The sequence below is a fragment of the Scedosporium apiospermum genome (assembly GCF_000732125.1).
Source record: "Scedosporium apiospermum strain IHEM 14462 chromosome Unknown SEQ_SAPIO_0121, whole genome shotgun sequence".
NCBI lineage: Eukaryota > Fungi > Ascomycota > Sordariomycetes > Microascales > Microascaceae > Scedosporium > Scedosporium apiospermum.
The window spans coordinates 1,390,637-1,410,225 of NW_015971822.1; the positions used below are offsets into that span (position 1 = coordinate 1,390,637).

Consider the following 19,589-nt stretch of genomic DNA (forward strand, 5'->3'; position numbering starts at 1 on the left):
ACGTAAACAATAATTCTAAGTGGGCGAAAATGCCCGCTTTTCGCAAATTTTAGTGCCTCTTGCGCCTTGAATCCGTCGCTCTGGGTCGCTGCTCTGTTCATAGTTTCCTGTTTTCTGCCCCCAGATCGATGTTTCTTCACCTCCAAGCCATTTGACTACGGACCGGTCCAACGTTATTTCCATACTTGGAGCCGAGCCATTCTACCACATCGTTCCACTTTACATTTTGTTCATTCGCTCAGTGATTTTCTTCTACCGTCGATTTCGCCCCTGGAACAGCCCACGCGCCGACGCGACGAGCCGAATATTTGGGGTCGATAGCAATTTTTTGCCTCGCAAGATGTCTTCTAACCAGTTCGATTCTCAGGCTTCGACCAACTACAAGGAGGCCTTCTCCCTGTTCGACAAGCGAGGCACTGGTCGTGTCCCCGTCGACAGCCTTGGTGATCTCCTCCGCGCCTGCGGTCAGAATCCCACCCTCTCTGAGATCCGCGACCTTGAGAAGAACGTTGGCGGCGAGTGTACGTGGCCCCCCCTTTTTGAATATGCACCAGCCTTCGCGCATTTTCTAGTGAGCCTTGCTGACTTGTGTATTTTTCGATGCAGTCGATTTCGAAACCTTCCAGCGAGTTCTCAACCGACCCGGTGGCTTCCGCGAGCCAGGCGAGCCCGAGGAATACTGCAGAGGCTTCCAGGTCTTCGATAAGGATATGACGGGGTTCATTGGCGTCGGTCAGCTAAAGTACATCCTTACGAACCTTGGCGAGAAGATGACCGAGGAGGAGGTCGATGAGCTTCTTAAGGCGGTCGACACGAGCTCCGGCCAGGTCAACTATACTGGTACGTATTTGCCTTCCCGCCCGGCAAAATGAAGTTGCCCCTAGATATCTTAGATGGTTGGACTAACCATCGAACGCGCACCAACAGAACTCGTAAGGACGATCCTCGCCAACTAAACGGGAGAGTTACGAAACCTACCCCGATGTATTGTTGTTTTCTCGGCATTGTTTAAGTTTGGCATGAACTCGGGCCGCAGTTAGTGTTCGCACTTAGACAGCGGGCAACACTGCAGGTCTCGAATGGGACATGATGGGTTTGATTTTGATTTCGGCATGGTTCGACCGGGACACTGGGTTGTCGGCGTTTGCCCTTGAGAGTCTGTCTTTTAATAGATTCTACTTCGTATATAACACGGCGTTTACGTTCATTGACTTTGTTGCCGTATATTTGCGCACCTCCCCTCTGCGCCTTAGACCATCAGAATGGAAGAGTTGATTTCGATGACGACACCACCCCGTCTTTCCACCATGACGAAGCCTGCATCGAAGACATATTTCTGCCCTTTTGCGTAGCTCAAAGATCTTAGTATATAGGGTTTGCTAGCCTGCTGCAAAATTGGTTTTACTCGAAGAATGCAGGATGTTCTAACCCATTGATGGATGGGTTAAGAACACGAAATACCGTATTCGCCTACTGCCGCTAGGATCCGTGACGGGAAGGCGGCAGCAGAATCAACGATCCAACACTCTAGCACTTAAATAACCTACCAGGGCGGCGGGCTTGCCATCTGCTCCATTGACGACGTAAGCCGTCTCGTCAGCTTATTCAATCTATAGCGAGTCTTCTATCCACCCTAATCGCCTACACTCTCCCTAGCGATTCATGGGACGACAAGAAGCGAGAGTGGACAACATACGACTAAACTCTGGCCGGCGTCGCTGTGCTTGTTCTACCCCCAAAGCTCCTTGAACACACCGCAACCCGGCGTTGAATATGATGGGGAACCCTAGTCAACCATTCTGGGTCGGCCTTCTGCTCACTTGTGGAATACTCTGGCCCCAGCTCGTAGTCTCCCAGCGACCCGAAGCATGCCTAGCCTGTGTACCAGACGTGCCTCGCCAAGAGCCTGCACTCGGACTACATCTAGGCCAATCCTACGGGTGAGTTCTCACGTCGGCTCTGACGGGGCGAGCAACCAACCGGTCGGGGCTAACAACATCCCTTTGAGTGCTCGTGAACTACCTAGATAATGGAACTGCATTGACCTTGGCGAAAATCCCAGGGCAACCTGGTTACCCTGAGATGATAGAGAAACTCATCATAACGAAACCATCTTGGCTTGAGGTGTTCGGGAAAGACTACGCTGACCTGCAGATGTGGTTCCGGGCACTGCGGCGTCTGCCCGGCTTTGGATCAAGCAGTGAGGCCAACACGTTAGCCAAGATGGTAGCCGACCTCCGCAAGACCGCCGAGGCGGGCTCGGGATAGAGCTTTAAAGGCTCTCCAGTGTCGGTTACTGCACCGTGGCAACGGGCCTGGGAAGGCGGAAACCATTGGGATCATGATATCAGCGAGGCTTTCTGGGCGGCCGGCCTAGACCCGTGGAATCCGTACGCGATAGCTCCGGTGTACCTCGGCGAGGCCCAGACATCACTCGCTGCCAGCGGGAGATACTTGTGTGAGCCCTATGGCTGCTATGGCTTTCAGTGGAGCTTTCCGGTGAGCAATAATATCGCGGAGTACGTTTATTACATTGGGTAAGCTTTGGCCGTTCCGAATCAACCAAGCCAGATAAACGTGTCTCCTAGGACTGACACGGGGAGATGTGCCACCGCCAATGAAGTTTCACCGACCGGTCTCTTTATACAACTTTCATACAAGGAAACTGTTTCTACAGAGGACACCGCGAGAATCCCGGAGTAATAGAACCGCACTTCGGCTTTAACCGCCTTCAACAAGCCTCCTCCCCAGAAAAATACTAGGCGAGTTTGAAGGATAGACTTCTCGCCCGCAGCGCCGATTTCGGAAAATGGTCCGAGAGACGTAGTATCACCACGAGCAAGCCTCTTGTCCTAGTAGCTGGTGAGGCAGCCAAGAATTCCGAGTTCCAACTCATCGTGAAGGCGGTGGCCGCCCAACTGCCAGCGAAGGTACGAGGCGGACAGGAGCCTACTGCGCAACGAGTCGAGGATAGCGCTGAGCTGGTGATCCTGGAAGATCCTGTGTCTGCCGCGGCTAGAGGGGTGGCACTGTGGTCGAGGATGAAGATCGAGGCGGGTTCCTATTGCGAGACAGAGGCGTGTTGCAGTGGCTATGGAGAGCCGGAGGAGGGCTACGAGGGCCCATGGGGCGAACCTCACCGAGAGCTGTAGATATTGTACGTTCAAGTACTCGTCATGGTGGCATTCCAAGTTCACTACCTTTGGGCACCGCCTCACCATTTTGTATCTGATACAGCCCCATTCAATCCCCCTCGCCTCGGCATTATGCTACTGTCTCTGACCAACGACGTTCTGTGACTATGAAGAGAGATACAGTTCGTACCTATCATTCGTTTCGAACGGTCAGGTTTCTCTTATCATGATCTACATTTCTTTTCTGGCGAAGAGCTTCGTCCATGTTTCAGAGAAGACACCGTTTTGCGTGCCGCATAATTAATTGCCAGGAACGGAGGGATGTTTGTTCTCGATGTGAAATTGGATCGGGGTCCGTGATATTATCGAGAAACAATATCTCAGGCCACGTTCTTTCAGTGGTGGAGTATTAATTGTTTGTCCGAAGTAAAATGGTCGGATGCGATGAGGGCGCGGGGCGAGTCCAAGTCAATAAATCCGGCCAGATCCAATTTGCTTCATTCGCCTCGCCTAGCAAAAGTTCTTTCGTCATATCTGCCTTTGCGCTTGCCAACGTAGCTGCCACTTTCTGCTTCTGTTTCAGTGCCACCTGCCGCATCCGCCTTCTGCCACTTTCAGTACCTTTTGCAACTTCTGCAGGTGCCATCGAATCATCTCCATAACCCACCGTAACTGAACCGCAGCTCAACCACAGCTCGATAGACTAATTTGCTCCCCTCCCTCAACTCTGCGTTCTCACCCCTCCTCTTGTTAAACCCCCCTCTTCCCCGCAATTGAAGCCCTGCCTGCTGTGGTCGTACCTAGGCAGCCCCGTTCTGGCCCAATCCCCAAGTTCCCACTCAGCTATTCCGACTAGCCCGTCATCAACCTGGCGCCAGCGACCAAGCTCAGGTCCCTCCTCCTCCCCTCCCTCCTCCTCTTCGCCATCATAGCCGTCATCCTGGCTACCCCACGCGCCCTCCCCCGTCTCAACTCCATATTCCTCCAACTACGGTTGCGGCCTAGTTCGAGCTCGGCGTCTGCCATTGCCACGATCACCAAAAGCCAACGTCCACTCTACACTGCTGCTGTCATGGCTCCCGACAAGTATCGAAAGCCACCTCAGGCCCCGCCGCTCTTCACCGGCACCAAGGAGTCCATTGTCGCCGATGCGAAGAGCCTGTGCGATTCGACCCGATCTCTCCTCGACAAGATCGTCGCCGATGAATCTGCCGACAAGGGAACCTTCACGAGCGTGCTCCTGCCCCAGCTGCTGGATGAGAACGAGGTCGGCTTGACGGCTCGCATTCTTGGCTTCTACCAATATGTCTCCGCAAACGAGGCCCTCCGTGGTGCTTCGACCGAGGCCGAGAAGGTTTTGGACGAGTTCAGCATCGAGTGCAACATGCGAGAGGATGTCTTCAAGCTCGTGGAGGGTGTATACAACAGGAAGGAGTCGGCGACTGATATTGATCCCGAGAGCTTGCACTTGTTGGAGAAAGAATACAAGAGCTATATCAAGAATGGTCTGGGCTTGCCAACCGGCCCGAAACGGGACCGGTTCAAGGAAATCAAGAAGCGACTTAGCCAGATCTCGATTGAGTTCCAGCAGAACCTGAACGAGGAGAATGGTGGCATTTGGTTCACTCGCGAGCAGCTTGAGGGCGTCCCCGAAGATGTTCTCAACACTCTCGAGAAGGGCGAGGGCGAGAACGAGGGAAAGCTGAGGCTGACCTTCAAGTACCCCGACCTTTTCCCTACTCTCAAGTTTGCCCTCAACCCTGAAACCAGGCGTGAGGTCTTTACGCAAAGCGAGAACAGGGTATGTCGTTGAGCGCATTCTATCCCCAATCCTGCAATTCTTCTAGTGTATCCTGTGTCTGACTCCTCATATCTTGGTTTAGGTCAACAAGAATGCCCCTCTCTTCCAGGAGGCCATTGAGCTTCGAGATGAGGCCGCACGCCTTCTCGGCTACCCTGATCATGCTACTCTTAGGATTGAGGACAAGATGTCCAAGACTCCTCAGATCGTCAACGAGTTCCTTGGCGGCCTGCGCACACGCCTTGCTCCTGGTGGCAAGAAGGAGATCGAGCACCTGCTGGAGCTCAAGAAGGCCGATTCCGAGGCCCGCGGTATTCCATTCGACGGGAAGTACTATCTCTGGGACCACCGTTTCTACGACCGCCTTATGATTGAGAAGGAGTACAGCATCGACGAGATCCAGATTGCCAACTACTTCCCTCTGCAGTCCACTGTGACTGGCATGCTCAAGATCTTTGAAGATTTGCTCGGCTTTGTTTTCGTTGAGGTCGGACCTGAGGAGAGGGCCCAGATTAGCCCAACGGGCAAGGCTGAGGATATTGTGTGGCATGAAGATGTCATCCTCTTTAGCGTCTGGGACGATGCTGGAGAGGGAGATGGTTTCGTCGGCTACCTCTACCTGGATCTTCACCCCAGGAAGGGCAAGTACGGACACGCTGCTAACTTTAACATGCAGCCTGGCTTCTTGAAGAAGGATGGATCCCGACGCTACCCCGCCACTGCCCTCGTCTGCAACTTTAGCAAGCCATCAGGCTCTAAGCCTTCTCTCCTCAAGCATGATGAGGTCGTCACTCTCTTCCACGAGTTAGGCCACGGCATTCACGACCTCGCTGGCCGTACGAGGTTCGCTCGTTTCCACGGAACAAGCACCGTCCGGGACTTCGTCGAGGCGCCTTCGCAAATGCTTGAGAACTGGTGCTGGACGCCGAGCGTCCTCAAGTCGCTCTCCAACCACTGGGAGACAAAGGAGAAGATTCCCGACGATCTCGTTGAGAAGCTGATCGCTACTAAGCATGTTAACGGTGCCCTCTTCAACCTCCGCCAGCTTCATTTCGGTATCTTTGATATGACTGTTCATACGCCCAAGTCCCACGATGAGTTGAAGACTCTCAACATCCCCAAGCTTTATAATGAACTGAGGGCCGATATCTCTCTCATCAAGGGCCCAGAGGAGCTCGGCGCCGGCTTGTAAGTGTGCTTCCATACACCTCCTTGACTTCTTACAGCTATTTACGAATGAATGACTAACCCTTGCTTGTAGTGATTGGGGTAACGGACAGGCTACTTTCGGGCACCTTATCGGCGGTTACGACGCTGGCTATTACGGCTACCTCTCTTCTGAGGTATACTCGGCCGACATGTTCCATTCAGTCTTCAAGAAGAACCCCATGGATGGCACTGAGGGCAGGCGCTATCGCCACACAGTTCTCGAGAAGGGAGGAAGCCAAGATGAGATGAAGACTCTCGAGCAGTTCCTCGGACGCAAGCCAAGCTCGGAGGCTTTCTATGAGGAACTTGGAATCTCCCAGAATTGAGAGGGGGATTATATGGGGAGATGATGCGAAACCTCCATTCTTATCAGTCACAGTATACTTTGTAATACGGATGGCTGTTAGGATTTCATGTTATTATCCCTCTGTATTCTCAATATTATTACCTTGAAGATGACTGGCAACTGCTTCGTACGAAGTAGTGTTGTTTGCCCCCCATTCAAGTGCTGTTACGGTACAAAGGTACAAAGGTACAAAGGTACAAAGGTACAAAGGTACGGGCAAGACTCTGGTCTGGTCCTTTGCTGTTGTGGGGTTTGGTGGGGCGAAGCCATTGCAGCAATTGAACTGTGTCGCACCCGGAACCGAGAATATTCCGAATGTAAACAAACGCGGTGCTATGAACCAATTGGCTGACAGAGCCGCCAACAACATCCAAATCATAGCACAGATTCATTATTACCATCTCAGAGCTTCAATTAACTGTCCTGCCTCTCTCCAAACACACCTGTCAAATCTGGGATGCCTTTTCCTTCTTTCCCAAACCGTTCGTTATTTCCATTCTTTTTTTGACCAGGCTATTGGGTTTACTCTTCTTGTCTGTGATATTAACCCCTCAGACCTCCGAAACGAATCGATATCGCGCCGACGACGCGACCCTTTGTAAAACTCGACCACAACACTAGGACCGACCAAATATCACGACGGTGAAACACTCGACTGCTCTCTTTCACGCTCTCTTCGCAGAGCGCGGTTGAAAAATGGAGTCTACCGATGACTTCGTCACCCATGAGGCCCGTGTGGCATCCTTTAAAGTGGTCCAGAAGAAAAGAGCTTCAACGACTGGATCGAGGACCACCAAGACGATCAAGTGGCCGCATCCTCACATATCTTCCGAATCGGTGAGTAGTCGACTATTCCCTACGAAACACCCCCAACAGATACCACCCGGGGTGTGCTGGATTGTCTTCCCGTGACCGTACGAGTGCTGACAACGTGGTTGTGAAACACAACAGCTCGCGAAAGCCGGATGGATCTACCAGCCTCACCCAGAGCACCCCGACCAAGTAATATGCTTTCTTTGCCGCAAGGGACTCGATGGGTGGGAGAGGGGCGACGATCCTTTACTAGAGCATCTTCGACATTCACCCAATTGCGGATGGGCCGTCCTAGCCGCGATCGAAGCCGAGATTCCCGAGTATCTCGCCGAAGACCCGAAGAGTAAGCGCATGGTCGATGCGAGGAGAGTCACTTTTATTGGGAAGTGGCCTCATGAGGGAAAGAAGGGGTGGAAGTGCAAGACGAAGCAGGTAAGTGGCGATTGTTGAGCAAGTCAGTCCTGATACGGTGGTTCGCTAATGTGATGGTCCCGACAGCTTGCCGAAGCTGGATGGAAGTACACACCGACCCCAGAATCTGACGATATGGCGACATGTGCATACTGTCAATTGATGTTGGACGGATGGGAACCCGGTGATAAGCCATTGTATGTAATTACCTTTATGTTGGGCATCAGCATACAGAGCACGACTAATGTCGCCCAGGGACGAGCATTTCAACCGATCGCCCGAGTGTCTCTTCTTCAATTTTGTCGATCCTAACCCCGCCCCTACCAAGAAGACCGCTCGGGGACGAACGGCCCGAGCCTCCAAGACATCGAGGGCATCGGTTCAGTCTACCGGCATGGGAACCTTCATAACCGACGCCCCGTCCACACTAGATATGCCTGCGGAAATCGAAGACAGCGTCATGACCACGGCGTCGAAGCGCGGCCGGACTAAGAAAGCGGCCACTGCGACGAAGGGCACTAGGAAGACCCGAGCGAAGAAAGAGGAGTCTGTCGAGGTCGAGGAGACTGAAGTTACTATGGATGAAGAGGTACCGCCGCCTCCTGTACCTGCTCCTGCTCCTAAGACACGGAAAAGTCGGAAGCCCGCGAATACTTCCGTCGATGATTCGGAAGTGACCATTGGGGAAGACGAGCCAGTTGTCGCACCGAAGCCGAGAAGAGGGAGGAAGCGAGCTAGCGAGGCGATCGAGGATTCTGTCCTTACTGCCAAGGAAGCTCCTCCCGCGAAGAGACGGACTACCCGAGCTAAGGCAGCTGTGAACGACATGGTTGCGCAACAGGACCCCGACGTAACGGATGCGGAGGCTCCCGCAGCTAAAAAGCCCGCCGCTCGCAAGCGGGGTCGCGCGTCCAACACGAAGACTACCACGCGAAAAGTGTCTGACACGTCGCTTCGGTCCACCGCATCCACCGCATCTCTCCGCTCCGAGGCAGAGGGGATCCCCGATGACGACGAAATCGAGCGCCAACTAATGGCTGACCTTGAGAGGCCACTTTCGGACGACGAAGACGTAGCGATGGATTCTGACTCGGAGAGGAGACGGAATGCCAACCGCACGACCACCAAGAGGAGGACGGTCAAGGCTGTCAAGGAGGAGAAACCCCACGTTGACGAGCAGGGTGACTACGCCATGTTTGATCCGGCTCCGGTGGTTCCTGATGAGGCGGAGGTGGAGGCTGAGCTGGATCGACTGGAGGCCGAGGCGAGGACCGTGGTCAAAGCCCCTGAACCTCCTGAGCCCGAACTTGAGAAATTGGAGGTGCCTAAGAAGGGTAGAAAGGCTGCTGGCACAAGGAAGGCGTCGAGGACAACGAAGAAGACCAAGCCGGCGCCCGTTCCGGAACCGGCTCCGCAAACTGCTTACGAGCCGGAGCCGGAACCGCAGCTAGAACCTGACGTCCAACCCGCACCCGACCCGGTTGGAGAGCATGAACTAGAGCCCAAGCCGATTGCTGAACCCGAACCGGAGCCTGAACCAGAGTTTGTGGACGCGCCTGATGCGCACCTAGAAGCCCCAGGTGAGACTTCGATATACGAGGACGCGGCCGAGCCTGAAGTTGCCCAACCGTTGGCCCATGACGCCCGTACCGTCGTCAAAGACGATGCACCAGAAGAGGTCGAAGAGGAGAAGCCTGCTCCTGCGAAGAGAGGTCGCGGAAGGCCTCCTAAGAAGAGAGCTTCCCGCGGCCGATCATCTGCCGCATCTGTTAAGCAGCGCATATCCGCTGTGGCGCCACCACCACCTGCCCCGGAGCCTGAAGAGGAGATTCATCAGTCAATCGAACTCTCGCGGCATGAGATTGTTGATGCTTCCCCTGCTAAGCCCAAGGAGAGGCGGCAACAGTCCGAGGATTTAGTCGACTCGGAACCCGAACTCGTAGTCGTTCCAGCCAACGATTCGGAGCCCACTTCGCCGACTGTGCGTCCTCTGCCACAAATTCCTCCATCCGCCGCTCACGTCGCTCAAGACGCTCCCTCCACCCCTGGTTCCCGCGTTTCTCCCGCGGTATCGACCCGAAACGGCGTCCTCTCCCCATCACAATCCCCGCAGTCATCGGACGCCGAGAACCACCCTCCTTCGTCGAAGCCGACCGCCAGCTCACGGGCTAAGCGAACGGTGCTGGCACCCATGCTCGCAGCGGCCAGGAGCACGCCTAACAGGATCCTCAACTCGCCCACGAAGCGGACGGTGGTGTCTTCGCTGCAATCGATGACGGCCTGGACGAACGTCGACCTCGATCTCATCCTCGGCTCGCCCGACAAGAAGGACGACAAGGAGAACTCGGTTGACAGGTTATTGAGGAAGGGGGCGGAGCTGACGAGCCCCGAGAAGAAGATGACTGTGGAGGAGTGGATCCATCATAATGCGGAGAAGGCGGAGGAGGAGCTGAAGACGAAGTGTGAGAAGTTGGTAGGGAAGTTTGAGGGGGAGGGGATGAGGGCGATGAGGGTCCTCGAGGGGTTGATTGTTGAGCAAGATTGTATTTTGCTTGTTAGGAATTGGAAAGGGAACTTGGGAAGGGTTGGGGATGATGTCTGGAAATGAAGGATTAATGATTTCGGGAGAGAGGTTGGGGCAGGGTTCAGACGGTTTGGGTTTAGGCATTGAGACTCGGCGTTTGTTTACATTCGGTTTTTGGTAATGAATGAGTGCATCATGAACAATTTCACCTGGACCTAGGCCTCTAATTCATGCTGTGTCAATATCCCTCCTTGTCCTTACTCCCTATCGTCCTTGGCTGTCCTTCAGGAAGAGCAGGCCGAATAGTACCGCATCCACAGTTTGAATTCAGGGAAACAGTATCAACTCCGTCACGAAGCTCCACATCACTCGTTTCTGAACGGAATAACTTTCAAGTATTTGTACTCTTCAAAGAGCGGACGACTGTTGAGTCTCAATCTCTGATTCCACCTTGCTCACCTTTTCCCACCGAACATTACCACCAGAGGCTAATATCATATCATCCTCTCCATTCCAAGTCCTGCTTCCAAAGTTCTGTTCGTCCTCCATACTAGTATTCTCGTTAAATCGTTACAAGGCCAAAGCCGACGGAAATGTCCGCGCTCTCCAAATCCACCGAGTCCAACAAATCTTTCTTTTCTCGTCGCTCGCAGAAGCCCAAGGTCTAATTCTTAACAAAGGAGCCCTGCATTAAAGACAAAGGAAATAATAATAAAAAAAAAAGAGTGGTTAAAAAGATGAACAAGAATCGAAGTCTCCACGCTCCTCAAGTTTTTGTCACTGTTCTCCTCCGAGCGATTTGGTACTTCAATCGTCGTACTCGAAGAAGCTCTCGTTTCGCCTCAACATGCTCAGGTCTACAAGACCCATGACGCGCCCATCCCACCTCCGAACTCGGTCGCCCCACACCCACCAGACCGCGCCGGCGCCGAGAGCAACGAGCACCTGGGCGCAGGACAAACCGACGGCGTGTCTCGCCAGCTCTCCCCTGTCGGCAGCGACGGCCGAAGGCACGGCTTGGACGAGGATGCCCGCGAAGAGCGTGCGGAGACAGGAGACGCCGGTGGACATGTCGGCGACGTTGCGCAGGCAGGAATAAAGATTGGAAGAGGTGAATTGGGACGAGTTGAAGATGAGAGGGGAGACGGTGGCGTCGAGAGCTGTGAAGCCAGCGGCGAGGAGGGCAAGAAGGAAGGCGAGGAGCGGGTAGTTGAAAGCGGAGACGGTGTTGAGGAGATTTGGGGTGGTGGCGAGGCCGAAGGAGAGGAGGCCGGACATGAAGAAGGCGGTTCCGGCGATGAGGGTGACGAAGTGCTTTTCCTTGTCGAACCTGGCCTGGTAGGGCTTGTAGTAGGCGACGAGGGAGACGAGGATGGTCATGATCATGAAGGGACCGCCCATGAGGCTGCTGATGCTGTCCTCTCTGAGAGCGAAGGGCTCTGTAGTGAAGAGGAGCGAGAGGGTCTCGGAAACGGCCCAGAGGGAGCCGTAGGGCAAGAATGTAACGACGAAGAGGAGGAGAGTCGTAGGGGCGGCGAAAGCGCGAGGAGCCTGCAAAAGCACGTGAGTCTCCAGGTTGCCCTTGTAGGAGACGGGTGGAATGGTCTTGAGGTAGTCGAAGACATCTTGCTTGGTGATCTTGAGGGGTCCCTTGGGGATGAGAGGCCGGCGGAATTGGCTCATGGCGGTGCCGGGAGTCTGAAGCGAAACACTCCAGATATGGTCGAAAGTGGTCTCGGCGGTGCCGAAGACGAGAAGAGGCACGGCGACGGCGAAGAATGAGTTGATAATTTCGAATTGAAGGGTAAAGCGACCCGCGTTGCGGGAGGCGAGGCCGCCGAAGAGGGGAGCACCCCAGGTTACGGCGACGGTGACGATGTTGTAAATGGCGATTCTGATCCCGCGCTCATGTTCCTATGGAACGGGTTAATTGGTTTTTCCTTACTGTTTCCCCCCCTCATCTCTGCAGATGACGACTTACAAAAAAGGTGTCGTAAATAGATCCGAGCACCAGCGTGTCAAAGGCACCCCAGCCAAGGCCTTGAAAGACTCGCGCAGCCATGCACTGCCGGTAGCTGTCCAGAGTCCTCATGTTCCACATCGATCCGATGAACACCAGTGTCATCGAAACCAGGTACACTGGGCGCTTTCCCCACACCTTGGCGGCGGTGACGCTGGCCAGCCCGGAAAATGCCGACACTATGAGAGGAACGGCCGTGAGAGCGGCTACTGATGAGTACGAAACATTGTATCTCCTCGCCATAACGTTGTTGACACTGATGAAGATGGTCTTCATGGCCGATACGAGAGCGACGAAGACTATCAAGGAAGCAAAATTGAGTTCTTTCCTCCATTGCGGCCAGTTCTGTGAGAAAACAAAGAAAATTAAGTTAGCAAATTGTTCCGGCCAGGTCGCTCGTGTAAGCCGTCGACTACCCTCCCCCCCTTTAAAACAGAACCCGCCATCTCATCGAAAGCGACAGTCTTGAGCAACATTGCTTCTTCCTAGATAGCCCCGGCCCCTCCCACTATCTCCAGCCCCTCCGGCCAATACGCCAATTCTACTGGTGCACACATACCAATGGGTCCTCTGGATCATCGCTGGGCTGTGGTGACAGCTCGGTTCCTGCGAACCTGCCCCACTTCGCATACTTTATCGTCCTTTGTGAAGTAGATACTGTTGTCGAATACGAGAGCCTTTTCGTAGATGCCGTACTCGGTCTATACCCCTCATCCTTCGGCGGTGGCGGCGGCGGAGGGAGTGAGACGCCGCGAAAGGCCGTGAAGGGCGGTATCGCTAAGTTCGGGGCGGCCCCAGCCGCCTCTAGATCTTTGTCCATTTGATGAGAGAATGTAGTCGTATTGGACTTTAAGGCGTTGATGTCATAAGGAGAGTCGGCTGTATGTCCTGTTTGTGAAAGCGTTGTTGGTATAAAGTGAGCGTCGTGAGACTCGATTGTCTGTTGTCGTGAGAAAAGGCAGATGCAGCTGAAGCAAATCTTCTAGATCGCGATACCAGCAGCTGCGTTCTTCTGCATATCCTCTGAAGATGAAGGAAGGAAAGAGAGTTCGTCGATGCGCTTTGACTCGGGCGGGAGAAAGAGGGAATGGAAAGAGGAGAGTAGAAGAGGAGGACAGGACGAGGGAGGGACGGGGAACAGGGAAGGAGGTAGTTCATAGGGCGGGCAGGGAAAGGATGGGTTGGGAACGACTGAAGATGTCATCGCAGCTGAGGTGCGCAGTGACATGGGCTCAAGGGGGCAATGCGGTGGACGATCGAGGTACCGCCCATTCCACTGCTCGACAAGTGCCTGCATGGGATGAGGCGGCGCATTGTGGACCTCTTAGACGAGAAACCCACAGACATGCAAGTCGTAGACTTTGCCCATGCACGTCCACCCATGTAAGAGGTGTGAAGTAACCTTGTGTGTGTACCTCTCCGTCGTCGGTCTTTGTGGCAAACTCAACTTCACTGCATCCACTATACTTGCCGAGTCCTATTATCTCTCTTCTCCCACTGGGACTGAGATCTGGTCGACGTGAACCGATTACGGTGTGGCACGGTACCTGCATTTCCAGGTTTGTATGAGGATCGGATGTCCATTGAGAAACGGACCGGGCAAGAAAGCAGTCACAGTGTGATCATGGTGAAAATCCCCCTTCCAAGGTTTCGTGGACGACGATCCTGACCGTGTCTACGAGGTAAGCTCTTATGAAAGCAGCAGCTGAAGATGGTGGGCCGAGAAGAATTCTTCGACTGTACCCTTGTGAACATCACGAGCTACGGTATCAGCGTACCTGGATCGACTCTTCACTGCTTTCATGCAAAGTCATCGACCAGAAAAAACATCTAGTGAGGTGAGAAACAGGGGGCAGATCCAGATGGACCAATGAGAATTGGAAAGTTCCTGAGGTCAGCCATGGGAAGCAAAAGGCCTTCACATCGCCCGGCTGCGAACTCTCGGGACTATGGAATACGGATTTCTGGGTCCTGCCAGCAAAGCTTGCGTTGGACATTCGACTAAAAGACGCCGACTCTCCACTTCCCTGCGCTGGCGCCTTGGACAAAGACCTGGGTAGACACTGTGGAGCAGAAATACGAGAGTCGAAGGTCCCGTCCGGTGTCTGGGGTGGGTTGCATTTATTGAGTGCCGGAACATTGTGCCATGTCATGCCTGGATCTGGGTGCTTTGACCCTGGCTAGTGTCAACGAAAGCCGCTTTTATCGAGAGGCTGAAACTGACTTGACGCGGGGTGGTCGTGCATCTCAGGAACGGGACCTAATCCCACCCTGGTAAAGCTTGAGGCTGGGTCTTGGCACCCATGGTAACGAGGGTAGTGAGAGGGCGGAGAGAAAGACTGTTTCTGCGATCGTTGTTCTTCTTGTGCAATTTGTTGGCTGGATGAAGTGAGATCGAAGATTATGTGTTTATCCGGATTAGAAACAGCGGAACTTGAAAGATGTACGAAGGAAGCGAGGTCGAATATGGGAAATCATTGAAACTTTATTGAGAATCGGTTGATGTGAGATTCTCGAGGACAAACGCAAAATGTTTGTGTGTGCGAATGCCGTTGCATTGTTTCGCCTCTTTCACCCTTGAAAGAAGCCTGAGTCCAGTGTTACCCAGCTAGAAGGCCATCTTCGCCAATGACTCGATCGAAACTCCAGGCCACAATTTGGAAGTCGACCGTAACACTGGTGAAGATCAAATGGAACCGGGAGAGTGGGATCCAGCACTGGGGCAGGGACTGGGTTGTTGAGGTGCCCCTGGGGAGGGTATCTTCGCCAGCCAGGCTCGGCCAGCCTTCTGCCAAGTGTATAAAGTTGCCACTGAAGGCGGATATGGGTCTGGTCATCCTGGTCCTGTAGAAACTCACAAACCAGCTCTTAATGCAAGGTGGGCGGAACCAACCCCTGGAGCGGGGATAGCAAATTGTCTTTTTTTCAAAGATCGGCCTCACCTCGCGCAGTTGACCGTACAGAACCCATCATGAATTTTTTCCGGACCTTTTTTTTCCCGCCCGCATTTCTCTCAGTGGAGTGGCGGTGGCATTGCTCTGGCCTCTGGCGTGGGGGAGGTGAAAACGAGGGCATTTTGCTTGGAGGTTCTCGATTGTGATCCTCGATAATCCTAAATAGGCAGAAGAGCAATGCTTTAATCACACCTCGAGGTGTTTGTCGTGTCTGGCATGGCTGTATGCAACGCCGCATTGCATATGTAACTGAAATGGGAGCATGATGTGAAAGATGAGGCTTGGCTTCGCATCGTCAAAATGCTGGAGAAATCTTAGATCGGTGTGATGTTGTGAAGTTGGTCAATGCGGCCGGATCGCCGAATCGCATCCTTCGAGTCGAGAGGCACTCGTCGTCCGTCGCCACCACACTTCGTCAATCCCAGCATGACTTCCAATGCCTCTGCTTAATAGCTTCTCAGAGATCTGAAAGGCCATCCTGAGTCTGTCACGGAGCGAATGACCTCGCTTCTGGTTCTTTCCCAGTGACCAGGAAACGCTCCATTTTCATGACTACTTCGTCCTCGCGCGGACCTGGAATTCAACAGCCCCCGTATGATCGACGCGAGCCGCTTTCCATACTTAGACGACTAAGACTCGGTTGTAACTGGATGTGATCTCTGCCGTGTCCTGGACTTGCAAGCTCCTGGTTTCGACGGGTCGGGCAATGCGAATCCGGACCAAAAAAGGCATCGCCCATTTGATGTTGGCTCCTCTTAGAGTTAATCCATCTTTTCCTCTTCATGAGGCATGTGGTCTGATAATAGAAGAATATTGCCTTGGGGGGCCCGTCCATAGAGATGATGGCAGACACTCCAGATCCGGCCGGTTTTCGGCGTCTACTTGCTGTGCCCTTACTTCAGATACGAGCCCCGCGAGCTTCCGAACAGACAATGGGGAGACTGACTGAGGCCGCGAGGCATCCTGGAAGCGAGATCGATGCAGCGAACATTGATGCAGCCCCAGCAAGAATTCGTATCCGACGCCGTGAGAACTCATGCACTCGGAACTCGCGATACTCTCCCTCGTTCCTTCCTCCTCATCACTACGAAGTACAATGGTACCTGCACCTTCTACAGCAATGTGCAAAGTATCCCTGCATCGGAGCCAAATCCTCATCCCAAATTCATGTGATCCATTCACAAGTCCTGAAGCAATGGAAGGAGCATTGCTGGCTTCTCCGTTATTCTACCAGTCAAGTGACTTCGAAAAAGGCCTTCCAAGTGGATTATTGGGACTCTTCCAACGGAATGATGGAAAACCCATCCTCTGGAACTTCAACCAACGGCTCCAGGTTCACCCAATCTTGACCGAGTACGAAGGGAAGGAGTCCGGGACTTACATCCCTCGCGCCTTGCAGTATTTCGAGAACAATGGGAAGCGAAGGGCATGACGACGCATAAAAAGCCTCAGTGAACCAGAGGAGGCAAGTAGAAATGCATCCCCCCTTAGCCACCTCGCGTGGGCGAATCTGCAGATGTAGACCCAAACCTCTCGCCAGCTTGGTAGAGGAATTGGGCTGCTGGTGCGGAGCAGAGTCCCGTTCTCAGTGCCAGTCTCTCTTGAACCAAGGGCCACGATATCATGATTGACAAGTTCCCCCTTTTTGATCTGCTATCGTCACCACATTTTCATCAGGAATGGAATGTGCTATGCTGGGTGCCAGGAACAGGAAACGAAAAGGAAAGAATAATTCCTTCCTCTCTGCGTCGAAGCTGCAAATCCACTGCAGTTGCAGGGGGTCTCGCGCGAGGCGTAGAGCTCTTGGCAGCTGGTTCGCACCTTTGATGTTCGGTCATCGACGCCAATGCAGAGGGAAAAAAAAAAAGAAGACGGTTCGTTCCCCCTGCAGAAGGCATTGCAGCGCAGTCTGACTGCCTCTAGGACAGCGAAACTGGCTGATCTGCCACCAGCAAGGTTCCATTGAACTGGATAAAACCTCTATCCTTTCTGCATCACGGTCCAGTCTTACTCGGGCAACTCTGTTTCTCCACTTACACGAGAAAAAGCTTGCCATTTCTCGCGCTTTCTTTTTCGTTCTCCACATTGTGTCTTGACCGAATGGACTTGGCCCATGCTTCACCAACCTCACCCTGCGTACCTGTGTAAGGTAAGACAAATTGAAACCAAGAATTCGCAAATACCTTCCAAAGACCCCGGGCCCATGATCCACAATCTGTCCACGTCACCGATCCTTGGCCTTGTAGGGAATAGTGAAAGGACGAAGCGGGGAAAGAGGCTTGCATTCAATCCGCGTTTCTGCGTCTGTGAGGAGAATAACACTTTAGAGGCTTCGACGCGTCTACACCGCTGGATTAAACGCTGGATTAAACGGAAGACAAAAAGACATTTTCTTTTTTGGGTGATGATACTGGGCACTCAGCTGGTAACAGTCTCCTCAATCTTTTCAGCTTTTCGGACCAAGGCAGAAGCGAGAGTTCGCTTCTTCGCCAGGCGAGAGACACGAGCATCATGCAAATTGAGTGCTGCGAGTGAAGCTTGAATCATCACGTTTCCAAATTCTCGTCACGTACATCAAGAAAATTATGCGCATCGCTACCGGAATAACTCGCACGACCTTAGAACTCTCTCATGAAAAATATATATTATACTATTTAATAGATCGGTGCTGACGTAGAAGCTCGTGAGAATTGCCAGTCTTGGGCGCGCCTAGCATTGATCACCAGGGTCGCCTCGCTTGATTGACCCAGGATCATGGATCAATGGAGCACATGGAACACATGTTGATAATGCCTTTCCGGTAATATGCCCGAAAGTATATTTGGCTCGCTGAAAAATATCCTCTCCTCGACAAGACTGATGCATTTGCCCTCATATGATCATCAGTTTGTCTCCATGTTGGAGGGAACAACAGATTAAACAAAGCATAGCGTGTCTTGTCCATGCAGGCACGCTTCCGCTGTATCGCTTCAAAAACGAAAATAAGAAAATAAACATGAAAAGGAAAGAAATAAGAAAAGCGCTGGAGTAGGTCGGGCTAGCCGACATGGTGCCGCCGTTTCATGCAAACCAGGCGTCTTGAAACGTGAAACAATCTCGCAAGCAGATCTCCAAAAGTCTTGCGATGGACAAGAAGGACGTGCAGCAATCGTAAAAAGGGAAGAGGTGGGGGAAACAGAAAGACGATATGCCAGCATTATCATTGCTCAAGTGATGTGTTCCATGATTTGGGGCGATCGTGGGCTTTCAGGCTGGCACATGGATAATGGTAAGTGACCTGCCTGATACATCAATAGACTCGATACACGACTGCTCATAGGCAAGGAGAAAGAGTATTGAGTTAACGGCGACTCCTGAGCCAAGAAGAAAACATGTTAGCTGTGAGGCATGAAGCCATGGCGGCCACCCTGAACATTGAATGGCGACTAACCTTTGAAAGTGAGCTTGTAGGCTAAAGGAGGCTTATCGTCTACGCTGATGAGCAGCGGCATCCGCGCCGATGCCGCCGGCGCCACCTGAAGGCGTACCCCCATGTGTTTCGATGAGCCAGTCCAGAGCATAGTGTAATCGCCATCTTGTTCTAGGATGGGCGCAGACGCCGCAGCCAGCCACTCGCGACTGAGTTTAAGACGACCCTCGTGGACGGTAACATGGCTGGGGTAGAGCCCTTTAGTCTGCCGCCGTTTAAGTATCGTACGGGTCAAGAGGTGCGAGGACTCTTCGTTTTCCGCGAGGTTCACCTCCATAGAGTACTTTCCCCCTTCAACAGCATCATCCAACTTCTCCCTCAGCACGCGAGGGGTCCCCAGGTATGGCTTGAACCACAAGTGCCACCTTCTGGGATCACCGATTGGAGGGCCACCAGACACGGTGTCGGCTGTGGACACCCGCCTGGTGTCGCCCGTGGTTTCTAGGTAGTGGCACATCAACGTCGGTGCAGTGAGCCGCGTGGTCTCGGGGTAGCACTCGAGCACCATGCTATAGTCGGGCTCTGCCAAGGCATGGCGTAACCGGACGTGGAAGAGTGCCCTGATACAGGTAAAGAAACGCTTATTGACCCGAAGAATATGGAGGAGACAGTGGGTGGGAAGGAAGGCGAAGATGAGAGAAAGAATCTGGCAAGATATTAGCCAAGTGGCCCCGGCCCGAGCTGCAACAGCAAGAGAGCGGGGGACAGGCGCACCTCGTTGGGTAAGTCCTCGAGACTAGCAGATGTCTCCATTGTGTGAGTATGCGAGAATAAGATTAGTGTAGAGCTGAAGAAGCTAGTTGCGGACGGCTTGCATAGGATAATTACGTTATTTTAAAGACTATTAGAGGTTATTCGGGAAAGAAATGCAGCTATGAGGATTCGATGCAGATGAAGGTTGAGACAAG

At 53.1% G+C, this 19,589-nt stretch overlaps 5 protein-coding genes across 5 annotated transcripts; 3 read left to right on the forward strand and 2 right to left on the reverse strand.

Annotated features, from left to right (window-relative positions):
- Positions 1-340: 340 nt before the first annotated feature.
- Positions 341-956, forward strand: SAPIO_CDS8453 (uncharacterized protein; the record flags this gene model as incomplete). The annotated part of the gene is made up of 3 exons (XM_016790080.1): positions 341-521; positions 607-840; positions 928-956. 3 exons carry the CDS (start codon positions 341-343, stop codon positions 954-956), a joined length of 444 nt encoding a protein of 147 aa, XP_016640343.1.
- A 1,661-nt stretch (positions 957-2,617) lies between these two features.
- On the forward strand, positions 2,618-6,470 carry SAPIO_CDS8454 (Thimet oligopeptidase; the record flags this gene model as incomplete). Its single annotated transcript, XM_016790081.1, has 6 exons — positions 2,618-2,635; positions 2,763-3,148; positions 3,238-3,316; positions 3,991-4,935; positions 5,018-6,123; positions 6,197-6,470. 6 exons carry the CDS (start codon positions 2,618-2,620, stop codon positions 6,468-6,470), a joined length of 2,808 nt encoding a protein of 935 aa, XP_016640344.1.
- Positions 6,471-7,186: 716 nt separating this feature from the next.
- On the forward strand, positions 7,187-10,322 carry SAPIO_CDS8455 (Uncharacterized protein; the record flags this gene model as incomplete). The annotated part of the gene is made up of 4 exons (XM_016790082.1): positions 7,187-7,327; positions 7,442-7,735; positions 7,802-7,911; positions 7,970-10,322. 4 exons carry the CDS (start codon positions 7,187-7,189, stop codon positions 10,320-10,322), a joined length of 2,898 nt encoding a protein of 965 aa, XP_016640345.1.
- A 723-nt stretch (positions 10,323-11,045) lies between these two features.
- SAPIO_CDS8456 (Cycloheximide resistance) lies at positions 11,046-13,078 on the reverse strand (the record flags this gene model as incomplete). The annotated part of the gene is made up of 3 exons (XM_016790083.1): positions 11,046-12,152; positions 12,220-12,603; positions 12,818-13,078. 3 exons carry the CDS (start codon positions 13,076-13,078, stop codon positions 11,046-11,048), a joined length of 1,752 nt encoding a protein of 583 aa, XP_016640346.1.
- Positions 13,079-18,458: 5,380 nt separating this feature from the next.
- SAPIO_CDS8457 (uncharacterized protein) lies at positions 18,459-19,434 on the reverse strand (the record flags this gene model as incomplete). Its single annotated transcript, XM_016790084.1, has 3 exons — positions 18,459-18,565; positions 18,643-19,327; positions 19,396-19,434. 3 exons carry the CDS (start codon positions 19,432-19,434, stop codon positions 18,459-18,461), a joined length of 831 nt encoding a protein of 276 aa, XP_016640347.1.
- Between the last annotated feature and the right edge of the window lie 155 nt (positions 19,435-19,589).